General features: G+C 44.3%; 1 protein-coding gene across 1 annotated transcript in view; it reads left to right on the top strand.

Moving 5' to 3' along the window:
- Window positions 1-395: 395 nt before the first annotated feature.
- Window positions 396-12,642, top strand: part of LOC144499605 (gamma-secretase subunit Aph-1b) — a 76,727-nt gene continuing 64,480 nt past the window's right edge. The window contains exon 1 of the mRNA XM_078221753.1: window positions 396-721. Within this exon, the coding sequence (XP_078077879.1) occupies window positions 609-721 (113 nt within the window). The 5' untranslated portion in view covers window positions 396-608. The remainder of the gene's footprint in view (window positions 722-12,642) is intronic.

Here is a 12,642-nt window from a genome sequence, read left to right on the forward strand (position 1 = left end):
CTCTGAAAGCTCGTGGCTTTTGCTACCAAATAAACCTGTTGGACTTTAACCTGGTGTTGTGAGACTTCTTACTCCTTCTGCATGGCAGGGATTCTTGTGCCTAGCGAGAAGGAAATTTGAAACCCAGAGGATGTGAGTGAGAGCTGTGAGCCTGAATCTAAAACCCAGAGTGAGAGCTCAACTCTGAGCCTGACCACTACTAGACCCATTGCTCTTCCCCCTCCCTGAGCAAGGACTTGACCTCTAACCCTGCCCGCTGATGACGCAGGGGAGAGTACGCGAGATCTGGGCGCTGGGCCGCCCCTTCTCCGGCCCCTCCCCTGGTCCCGCCCCGACTCTGGCCCCGCCCCTGGTCCCGCCCTGACCCTGGCCCCGCCCCTTCCCCGGCCCCGCTCAGGCCCCTCCCCGCATTGTGCGGACTCGCCTCAGAGACTGAGCGCTCGGTGGGTGCAAGGCCTGTGAACGGAGCTACCCGTAGCCGCAGCTCCCCCGCGGCCTGAGCGGCTCCATCTCGGTTGTCATGTCCCGGGCGGAGTGGGCACTCGGTCCGAGCTGCTGCTGCCGCCGCTCCCCCCGCCTCCGGACTCGCCGCCACCGCCGCTGACGAGATGACCGTGGCTGTTTTCTTCGGCTGCACTTTCATCGCCTTCGGTCCCGCCTTGGCTCTGTTCGTCTTCACCATCGCCAAAGACCCGCTCCGGGTTATCATCCTGATCGCCGGGTAAGCTGAGGCTCCGGCCCTGCATTCCCTCAAACTGCGGCAGAGCCGAGCCCACCGCCTATTAACGAGTGTTAGACCCTCCACAGGTCGGTAGCTGAGCTTTAGTACACCGGGAGCAGAGTGTTGGATTTGTCCCTCACCCCCAATCGGACCATGTCCAGCACCGACTCAAAACTGCATCCCAGACTGACTCTCATCCCCCCCCCACCAACCACCACCAACCACCTAATTTTAAAAAATGTCCCTCGATATGTCCCTCGATTTTGTCGCCTGTTAAGTCAAGAGTTGAACTTTTAATGGTTAGCCCATAGAAAATGAAGCATCAACAAATAGGTTAATATTGGGAGCCAACACCACATCAGAATCGTTGTAATTTTGGCAGGCAGCAGCTGTGAAATTTGTGTCATTCACCCTTTTGTTTTCCCCCCCCTTGAGGTCAAGTTTCCTGCATCTGGATCCAATTTGCTACCTGCTGCCCATCTGAGATTGGAACTTGCTGACATGGCAACGAACCAAACAATTTTTCAGCATTGAACAAGATAGTCCCATTTTACAGAAACCCACCACATTATTTAACTATATAATGGGAGATTTAGGAGACCAAAATTGTGAGAAGATGCCAATGTGATGAGGGAAACTAGGGCAGATTGAAGTGCTCTCAAACTCCTTTTCTCCCCCTATTGTTCCGGAAACCCATTGTTGACTGGCCAGTTACCAACTGTTTCATGTCAGTCTTCCGTTGGCCTCCCCAGCTGCTTATTATTTTGTTTCCTTCTTATCTAATTTTTGAATACTTGAGCTGTAACATTTGGGGCCAGTGTGTGTACATTTCTGATCAGCGAAGATTTAAAAACTCTCACTCTAGCAACATTGTTTTTGATTTAAGCAGAAATTTTAAAGAAGAAATAAAGTGTAAGGAAAATTGTTTTTGTACAAAATACTTGACCCCTGTCCCCTCCCCACAGGGAGATTTCCTTCTGTGTAACCTATGGGATTGGGATTGAGTGTGGTCTTCAGATGAAGCTTGTTTCGAATGTGTGATTAATTGAACCAGGTCATGTAGATATTGTTCAGTTCCCATTTAAGAATCATCCAATTTCAATTATAAATTTCCACGTGCATATTTATAATAGAAACTGGTTATGTAAACTTGTCATGCAGCACTCTTGCCAATGTTGTTGCTGCAACAACTAGCATTTATATAGCACTTGCAAAACGTCTCCAGGCACTTCCTAGAGGTGTAGGAGGACAATTGATGCTGAACCAAAGAAAGAGAAAACAGAAGGAGATGACCAAAAGCTTTAGTCACAAAGGTGAGTTTTGGGAGATGATTGTACGAGAGATGGAGTTGGAGGGATTTGATAGAGCTAGTTCCAGAAAGCACAACAGATAATGGTGGAGCAAAGTGTAATGGGGTTGCCCAAGAAGTTGAGGTAGAGGAATGGAGAGTTTGAGGTGTGGTTGGAGCGCTGGAAGAGCTTACAAAGTTAGAGAGAAAAAGATGGTTAGGAGTTTTAATATTCATACAGAGGGGCTTGGAAGCCAGTATAGAGCAGTGAGAACATGGATGGGATGAGTGAGACTTGTACATGCTAGAATCTGAGCAGCTGACGGTTAAATGAGCTGAAGTTTACTACCGGATTGGTGATCACTCGGGAGCATTGGGACACCTATGTCTGATGACAAAAGCATGGATGTAGATTTTAAACAGCTGGTGGACCGAAGTAGGGGCAAATCTAAGTGATGTAAAGTAGAAGGAAGTGCACACTCTTTCTAATGGCAAAGATATAGGTTTGAAAACTCAGTTTAATAGAAGGTTGTGATCAGGCTTGTTCAGTTTAAGGTGGGAACAGGATGAAATCGTAGGCAAGAACATGGAAGGTGTGACAGAAGCACAAACAAGGCTTTAATTCTCCGCATTGTTTAGCGGAAAGGAGTTGCAACCTATCAAGACTGGATTTTGGACCAGCAATCACAAGGGAGGTGATGGAGTGGTTGAATTGGGTGTTATATGTAGTCATTGACCCAGTGTCTGTGAATCATAACACCAAAGGCGCAACATGAAGGGAATGGTGGATGACTCTTGGGAACTCTGGAGTTGACAGTGGATGAACAAAAAAACTTCTGCTGGAGATCCTGTCACTCCAGTTGCTTGGTAAGAACAGAACTAAAGAAAGACATCAAGTTGGGCAGTGGCCGAGAGGCAATAGAGGCTTATGAGATTGGCTACCAAAGGCTGCAGTGTGGTCAAGGATGGATAATCCCCACATGTTCATAGACACTAATGACATTTAAAAGACTATCATTAGGGCTGTTTTGCAATGAGCATTAACATTATTGAATTAATCTAAATAGGGATGGGGGAAATGTGAGTAGAATTGGAAGGTGACAGAACCTTGATGGGAAATGGAGATCAGATGGTAGGACAGAGGGATTGAAGGTGGATTCTCTCTGGAAGGATGACGACAGCAACTTTAAAAATACATCCCCAGTGAACGAAGAAATGTAATTACATTTGGTTGAAGAGGTTGGGGTCTGGAAATATTTGTTGACATGGCTGAACAAAGTGTGGCGGATGATTACTAGATGTATATGTTGCTTGGGTTTGTAGTCCTGATTTCAGAGAAACAAATCGGGTACTGCACTGGCGTCACGTCACGTAGCAGACTTTGAATGATGTGCTGAAACATGTTTGTCAGTGAAACCAAATGAGGGAACAGTTGAGCATGTTGAGAGCAGCACAAGTGCTATGGCAGGTAGAGGGGCCCCTTCTTTGATTTGGTATGCATTGCATACTCTTTCGCCAACCTTTGAGAGGTCTACGCTTTGAGGGTTCTCTGCTTCTGAGGTTCAGATCACTGATGAGGTCAGCTTTATTCTATCTGTTGTGTCTCAGTGCCAACATCACCGAGTCTCCCTGCAATCCCACTGCACTCCTCGTTTGCCTACATGAAAATATTCTGCCTCTCAGCCCCAAGTTTCCTCTTCTGTGGTCCTCGACACCTGTTGTTGGTGCACACCATTATTTTGAATGGGTGTAACCTATAATCTGGTATTTCTCCAGTTAAATCCAACTTGATTGTTGTGTTTTGAAGAATGAGGTTTAGTCAGACCATAGAGAATTGCATGGAATTGTTGCAGAAAATAACTGCTCTTTTGGATCTGCAAACAAAGAAATCCCTCTGTTCTGCAAACTGCAGAAGTGTGCTCTGTGGTGATCATTGGTGCTTTAGTGAACACTGTGGATGTGCAGCACGTGTGTGTAGTCCAAATTTCAGTCGCTGGCATGAAGTCCTTAACTGCACCAAGGTGATGGAGAAAAGGGGTGGGAATAATCAATACATTTAGCTCCATTTTACCTCCAAGCAGGAGCACTCTCAATTTTGTTGCTTGTGATATTTGGGTGTGATGAAAATCGCCTGCTGCCTTTTCAAATAGTTGGCAGTACTAGTTCTCAGGTACATTGCATATTATGTTCTGATTCTTCTACATTTATAATGAGGAAAATTAAAGTACAGATCAGGGTAACTGAAATATCTAACTCAATATATTTTAAACTACAGTGAAGTGTATTCTTTTATCTGTTTGAAATAAATGGACCCAGGAAGCATGCAGCAGTGCAACCTGAACAGGAGATTCTAGGCCTTATTGCCCACTTGTCATGAATGCTTAAAGGTCGTCAACTTGAACTGTCAACATTGTTCCGCTCTCCACAGATACTACCTGGCCCGCTTAGCGTTTCCAGCTTTGTAGAAGCCTCTGGCTATGAAATGTTCCAGGATGTTAGATTTGGTGTTTGTTATCTGAGCTTAATGATGTATGTGATGTTAGTAATGAGTATAATCCCTATTATTTTTGTGAAGTGAATGTTAGTTGATGTAATGCAAAGCAAAATACTTCCTTTCCATTGTCAAGCAGCCATCTGAAATATCCAGACCATTACGAGGTTAAGGGTAGCCTTTAGCTTAAATTAGTACTGTTTTAATTAATATTGGGTATGTAAAATGGGAACTGCACTTGTTTTGTTTTTGAAGTTTGAATTGAAATAAAAGAATGTCAAAGGGATATTTTCCACAATTGAATGCAATTGTCAGACACATAGGGAGCAAAATGATTAGGCAGGTTTCTCTATAGATCAGCTACTCCTGATTAACTCTGTGTCCTCATAAATAGATAAGCAATTGTAATTTTTTTGTCATCTATGTGGATTTACCAGTTAGCATTCATTAAATTATCTACTTGGAGGTGAGTCATTCTTTCTCCCCACCTCCAATAACCACTTTGTTTGGCGTTAACATGTACTTCAAACAGCATTCTAGGAGTTTATCCAGACAATTTGTTCTGATCAGGAGTAAATAACTCAAAAATGGTCTAGCTGCAGACAGTCCATATAAAGAAGCATTAAACAGTCAATTATACTTCTGATCTATTACAGAGCTGTGAATGTTGAGACATAGAATCATTGGCCTTCTATGCTGTAGGGATTCTTTCGGCCTGTCGAGTCTGCACTGACTGTCTGAGAGCATAACCCCACCTATTTGCACTGCTAATCCCCCAAACCTACATATCTCGGGACACTAAGGGGCAATTAAAAAAAAAAAACTTTTCCAATTCAATCAAATCCAATTCAGAGTCTCAACAAGTTGAGACATTTCCGATCCAGGCTGACAAGACAGGGCGAGCAACCAAACCACCCTGTCCTGGGCCTGATCGACATGAGCCAAGCTGATTGGAGAAGGGGGAGGTTCCTCCTCCAAGACTTGAGCTCATTTGCACCTTAGCCAAAAGGCCGAGATGCCGCTTTTAAAAATTGCTTCATATGAAACATATGAAGCTTCAGTGTAACCTAATGACCTCAACCAAGTGCGGCCGACCATGGGCTGCTGACCATACCACACCTGATCTTAGCCAAAAGGCCGAGAAGCTAAGGGGCAATTTAGCATGGCCAATCCACCAAACTTTCGCATCTTTGGACTGTGGGAGGGAACTCCCACCCACCTGACAAAGGAACAGCCAGTTCCGAAAGCTAGTGGCGTTTGCTACAAATAAACCTGTTGGACTTTAACCTGGTGTTGTGAGAATTCTTACTGTGGGAGGGAACCAGAGCACCCTGAAGAAACTCGTGCAGACACGGGGAAAGCTTGCAAACTCCACACATTGACCCAAGGCAGGAATCAAACCCGGGTCCCTGGCTCTGAGGCAGCAGTACAAACCACTGTGCCACCGTGCAGCACGGTGCATATACATGAAGTATATCTGCATCTGAAATTAAATAACTTTCAACATTTAATTATATAGTTACAGGAAAATAAGTTGATTCTATAAACACAGCAGTTTAATCTTTGAAGAATTAAAAAGATTTTAATTGTCCCATTAAAGGAACAATAAAGTAAAAATCATATTTAAATAGAACATAGAACATAGAACATTACAGCGCAGAACAGGCCCTTCGGCCCACGATGTTGCACCGACCAGTTAAAAAAAAAACTGTGACCCTCCAACCTAAACCAATTTCTTTTCGTCCATGAACCTATCTACGGATCTCTTAAACGCCCCCAAACTAGGCGCATTTACAACTGATGCTGGCAGGGCATTCCAATCCCTCACCACCCTCTGGGTAAAGAACCTACCCCTGACATCGGTTCTATAACTACCCCCCCTCAATTTAAAGCCATGCCCCCTCGTGCTGGATTTCTCCATCAGAGGAAAAAGGCTATCACTATCCACCCTATCTAAACCTCTAATCATCTTATATGTTTCAATAAGATCCCCTCTTAGCCGCCGCCTTTCCAGCGAAAACAATCCCAAATCCCTCAGCCTCTCCTCATAGGATCTCCCCTCCATACCAGGCAACATCCTGGTAAACCTCCTCTGCACCCTCTCCAAAGCCTCCACATCCTTCCTGTAATGTGGGGACCAGAACTGCACACAGTACTCCAAGTGCGGCCGCACCAGAGTTGTGTACAGTTGCAACATAACGCTACGACTCCTAAATTCAATCCCCCTACCAATAAACGCCAAGACACCATATGCCTTCTTAACAACCTTATCTACTTGATTCCCAACTTTCAGGGATCTATGCACACATACACCTAGATCCCTCTGCTCCTCCACACTATTCAAAGTCCTCCCGTTAGCCCTATACTCAACACATCTGTTATTCCTACCAAAGTGAATTACCTCACACTTCTCCGCATTAAACTCCATCCGCCACCTCTCGGCCCAACTTTGCAACCTGTCTAAGTCTTCCTGCAAACTACGACACCCTTCCTCACTGTCTACCACACCACCGACTTTGGTGTCATCAGCAAATTTGCTAATCCACCCAACTATACCCTCATCCAGATCATTAATAAATATTACAAACAGCAGTGGCCCCAAAACAGATCCCTGAGGTACACCACTTGTAACCGCACTCCATGATGAATATTTACTATCAACCACCACCCTCTGTTTCCTATCCGCTAGCCAATTCCTGATCCAATTTCCTAGATCACCCCCAATCCCATACATCTGCATTTTCTGCAGAAGCCTACCATGGTGAACCTTATCAAACGCCTTACTAAAATCCATATATACCACGTCCACTGCCTTGCCCCCATCCACCTCCTTGGTCACTTTCTCAAAAAACTCAATAAGGTTAGTAAGGCACGACCTACCTGCCACAAAACCATGCTGACTATCACCTATCAATTCATTACTCTCCAAATAACTATAAATCCTATCCCTTATAATTTTTTCCAACATCTTGCCGACAACAGAAGTGAGACTCACCGGTCTATAATTCCCGGGGAAGTCTCTGTTCCCCTTCTTAAACAATGGGACAACATTCGCTAACCTCCAATCTTCTGGTACTATACCAGAGGCCAACGACGACCTGAAGATCAGAGCCAGAGGCTCTGCAATCACTTCTCTTGCCTCCCAGAGAATCCTTGGATAAATCCCATCCGGACCAGGGGATTTATCTATTTTCAGACCCTCCAGAATATCCTGCACATCCTCCTTATCAACTGTAATACTGTCTATTCTACTCCCCTGCAACCCAGTGTCCTCCTCAGCTATATTCATGTCCCCTTGCGTGAACACCGAAGAGAAATATTGGTTCAATGCTTCACCAATCTCCTCCGGTTCCACACATAACTTCCCTCTGCCATCTATAACTGGCCCTAAACTTGCCCTAACCAACCTTCTGTTCTTGACATACCTATAGAACGCCTTAGGATTCTCTTTAACCCTATCCGCCAAAGTCTTCTCATGTCCCCTTTTAGCCCTTCTAAGCTCGCTCTTCAACTCCCTCTTAGCCAATCTAAAGCTTTCTAGTGCACTACCCGAGTGCTCACGTCTCATCCGAACATAAGCCTCCTTTTTCTTTTTAACCAACAAAGAAACTTTTTTGGTGCACCACGGTTCCCTAGCCCTACCAATTCCTCCTTGCCTGACAGGGACATACCTATCACAGACTCGCAGTAGCTGCTCCTTGAAAAAACTCCACATGTCGGACGTTCCCAGTCCCTGTAATCTCCTAGTCCAACCTATGTTTCCTAATTCTCTCCTAATAGCCTCATAATTACCCTTCCCCCAGCTAAAACCACTGGCCCGAGGTTCATGCCTATCCCTTTCCATCACTAAGGTGAACGTAACCGAATTGTGGTCACTATCACCAAAATGCACACCAACTTCCAAGTCTAGCACCTGGTCTGGCTCATTTCCCAGCACCAGATCCAATATAGCCTCACCTCTAGTTGGCCTGTCTACATACTGAGTCAAAAAACCTTCCTGCACGCTTTGAACAAAAACTGACCCCTCTAACGAGCTAGAGCTATAACAATTCCAGTCAATATTAGTCAAGTTAAAATCCCCCATAACAATTGCCCTATTACTTTCACTCCTAAGCAGGATTGACTCCGCAATCCTTTCCTCAACCTCTCTAGAACTTTTAGGAGGTCTATAAAAGACTCCCAACAGGGTGACCTCTCCTCTCCTATTTCTAATCTCCGCCCATAATACCTCAACAGATAAGTCCTCATCAAACCTCCTCTCTGACACTGTGATACAATCTCTGACCAATAATGCTACCCCTCCCCCTCTTCTACCTCCTTCCCTACTTCGACTAAAACATTTGAACCCCGGGACCTGCAGCATCCATTCCTGCCCCTGCTCTATCCATGTCTCTGAAATAGCCACAACATCGAAGTCCCAGGTACTGATCCACGCTGCAAGTTCACCCACTTTATTGCGAATACTCCTGGCATTGAAGTATACACATTTCAAACCCTGCTCCACCCCACCTCTGCAATGCCGTGCAATGTCTGCTTTAACATTCTTTGGAATGTAAGGGATATTAAAATTGAATGGTTAAGGAAACAATTGGAGCTAGGGGTTAAAAGATCCACTATCCATTAAGGCACCAGATCATTGAAGTGATCCCTATATCATGGAGGCACAGTCATGTAGGGGTCTATTCAACCATCGCTGACAAAGGCTGAGTGTACAATGTGGAAACAAAACTGGGTTTATTCGAACATGTGGTTTAGCAGGTATCAGTTTAAATTGTGAAACCTTACCAATTGTGACGGTGCCATTAAAATGTAAATTTCTTTAGCGTTAAACTTCCCCCGCTCCTGTTTCCTTTTATGACGAATTATTGTAATTGCTGAGAGACATGCTTAGAATGAGTATTATGCTGAAATGCCTCTGCAGACATACTACTGCATGCAGAATTGCAGTGTTTCCTGTGATCTTCTCGTGAGTTGATCAGAAGAAAAATTGTTGTTCAGTGGACACCACCATCACTTTAATCAAGCTAATGTCTTGTATGTTTTGTGCAACTGTAGCCTGAATAAACTGTATTAGCTAGGGTGGCTGACAACAGTCAAAACATATTAGCATTCAGTCAGTCTCATGTTTGTCCCTCTTTTTTAAAGTAGCAATCCCCCGTGCACTTCAGTGTGTCACATGTATAGTTCCTGACAGAGAGGATAGGCATGATGTGGAGATGCCGGCATTGGACTGGGGTAAACACAGTAAGAGTTTTAACCTGGTATTGTTAAAACTCTGAGAGGATAGGCCCATATAATATATATCTGCCTTGATTTAAAAGAAATGATTTGGCAGCAACATTGAATTGAATCCTAAAATCTTTTATAAACATAAGTGTAGGAGGTTAGTTAAGTGAAAAAGCTGGTACTTTGATGGGGCCATAGAGGAATCTTCATATAGAACGAGAGAATATGCCAAAAGCATTAATGAGTACTTTGCATCTGTCTTCACAATGGAAGCAAATGATGGTGTAAGGTTGCATTAAGATGAGAAGACAATTATGGGCAAGATATAATTGTTAGAAAGGATTTATGAAAAAGATTAGAGAAACCATAGCAATCCTACAGTGCAGAAGGAGGCCAATCGGCCCACCGAGTCTGCGCTGACAACAATCCCACCTAGGCCCTATTCCCGTAACCCCACATATTTACCCCCTTAAACCTTCTAACCCATGGATCCCGGACACTAAGGGGCAATTTAGCATGGCCAATGCACCTAACCCGCACATCTTTGGTCACGGGCTCAAGCTGAGAGGGGCGAAGTATAACTCAGACAGCAGAGGGACGTTTTTTTACACAGAGGGTGGTGGGGGCCTGGAATGCGCTGCCGAGTAGGGTGGTGGAGGCAGGCACGCTGACATCGTTTAAGACTTACCTGGATAGTCACATGAGCAGCCTGGGAATGGAGGGATACAAACGATTGGTCTAGTTGGACCAAGGAGCGGCACAGGCTTGGAGGGCCGAAGGGCCTGTTTCCTGTGCTGTACTGTTCTTTGTGGGAGGAAACTGTAGCACCCAGAGGAAACCCATGCAGACATGGGGAGAATGTGCAAACTCCACACTAAGTGACCCAAGCCAGGAATCAAATCCAGGTCCCTGGAGCTGTGAGGCAGCAGTGCTAACCACTGTGTCACCGTGCTGTTACATTACCTGGCCCAAATAGAATATATCCTAGGATTCTAAAATAAACAAAGGAGGAAATGGCAGAAGTGTTGGTCACTATCTTTCATTCCTCATTGTATTCAAAAGTAGTCCCAAAGGACTGGAGAGATAAACTCCTTCCAAAAAGTCCAGATGGTCTCTACAACACAAGATTCCATTAATTTTCCAATGTGGCAAGTCAAACTGACCAGCCAATAATTCTCAGTATCCTTTCTGTTCCCTTTTTCATAAATAATGACAATAAGAGCAGTTTCCCACTCTTTAGGTGTCTCTCTATCTCCCAAACAGCGTTTAAAGAGCAGACAAAGCAGGTGCAATAATAAAATCATCCTCTTTTCAGAACGTAATCGTCCGGGAGGTGCAGAATTCTTGCAAATGAATAGCCTTTGTTGAAGACCATTAGCAGTGAAGTTTATGGTTTCCAATTGGTCAGCTGTACGTTGAGAGGCAAATCTTCCAACAGTGCAAACTGTTGAATAAAATCACTAAATATCTGAGCACATTGTTGGGGGTTAACAATGAACCTCACAGTTCCTTGATTAAATAGCGGGTCCATACTTTGTTTGGACTCCACATAGTTCCCGAATGGTTTACTGTCCTCGCTTTCTACAGTTGTACATTCAAAATTCAGCACCACTTGTCGCACTGCAGATTTGAGATTGGTAGAGGATCTATTATGATTAATACGATTTTCTTCTGTCCTGTGCGTTCTATAAGTCAACTCGGTTAACTGCCCTTGTCTTTTTGCTTCTCGTACTTACTCTGTTTCCCAGAGTGGATTTAATCTGTCATGCCATTTCTTTGTTGGGAGACAGCCTCACGAATCATTAATGAATATTGTGCCCAGACATCATCGATTGCATCACACAAGAGAATTGTAGTCCAATCTTTCTCTTGCAAAACTTCCTGAAAATAATCACAATCACCATTCACAGTTTTGAAAATTTAACACTTTCTTGCCTTGACTCCAATTTAAGGTTGGTCGATACAGTGTTGTGATCTGAGTCTCCATCAATAGAATATTGTGATCTAAGTCTCCAAGTGGTTGAAGGATTTCAATAGAAACAATGAGCTGGTCAGAAAACCAGACACTGAATACAGCTTCTCCCCGATATGCTTGATTGACATGCTGTGTAAAATCCACCACCTGCTGCTCTTTATCTATCCCTATTTATCCAGGATAATCTCCTTTTCATTAATTTTGCGGCCATTAGTAAAGTGGCAAAATAAATGTACTGACAAGGTGCTGATGCCATTGAAGGTGATTGTTTGCACCCAAAAAGGAATTGGCACTAATGACAACAATCCCACCCAGGCCCTATTCCCGTAACTCCACAAATTTACCCTGCTAACCCCCTGATACTAAGGGGCAATTTAACATGGTCAATTAACCCAACCTGCACATCTTTGGACTCTGGGAGGAAACCAGAGCACCCAGAGGAAACCCACACAGACATGGGGAGAACGTGCAAACTTCACACAGGCAGTGACCCAAGGCCAGCATTGAACCCGGTCCCTGGCACTGCGAGACAGGCCACTGTGCCATCATGTGACCCACAGTGCAATTTTAAATCTAACTTTGCAGTGTGACTTGGGCTGACGGTCATAGAACAGTACAGCACAGTACAGGCCCTTCGGCCCTCGATGTTGTGCCGAGCTTTGTCTGAAACATCAGGTGCACAGTAGGGTGCATCTAATGGCTCATTGTGTGTTTTCATAGAAAGCTATTGCTATTTTTCCCTAAATTGCAGAGCTGCAATACCTAAATGCCAATTCTTCCTCCTAAACTTAGTCATGGGATATATAATAAATATATCTGCATGGAGTAATGATTTAAATGCACGTGAACAGAGGGAAAATTGTAGATTGTGCTGAATGAAGTTGAAAATTTCAGTAGACACGACTCTAATCTTGTGTGGAATTTTAAAAGAAATCTTAAGC

Source organism: Mustelus asterias, chromosome 1, assembly GCF_964213995.1.
Source record: "Mustelus asterias chromosome 1, sMusAst1.hap1.1, whole genome shotgun sequence".
Lineage (NCBI taxonomy): Eukaryota > Metazoa > Chordata > Chondrichthyes > Carcharhiniformes > Triakidae > Mustelus > Mustelus asterias.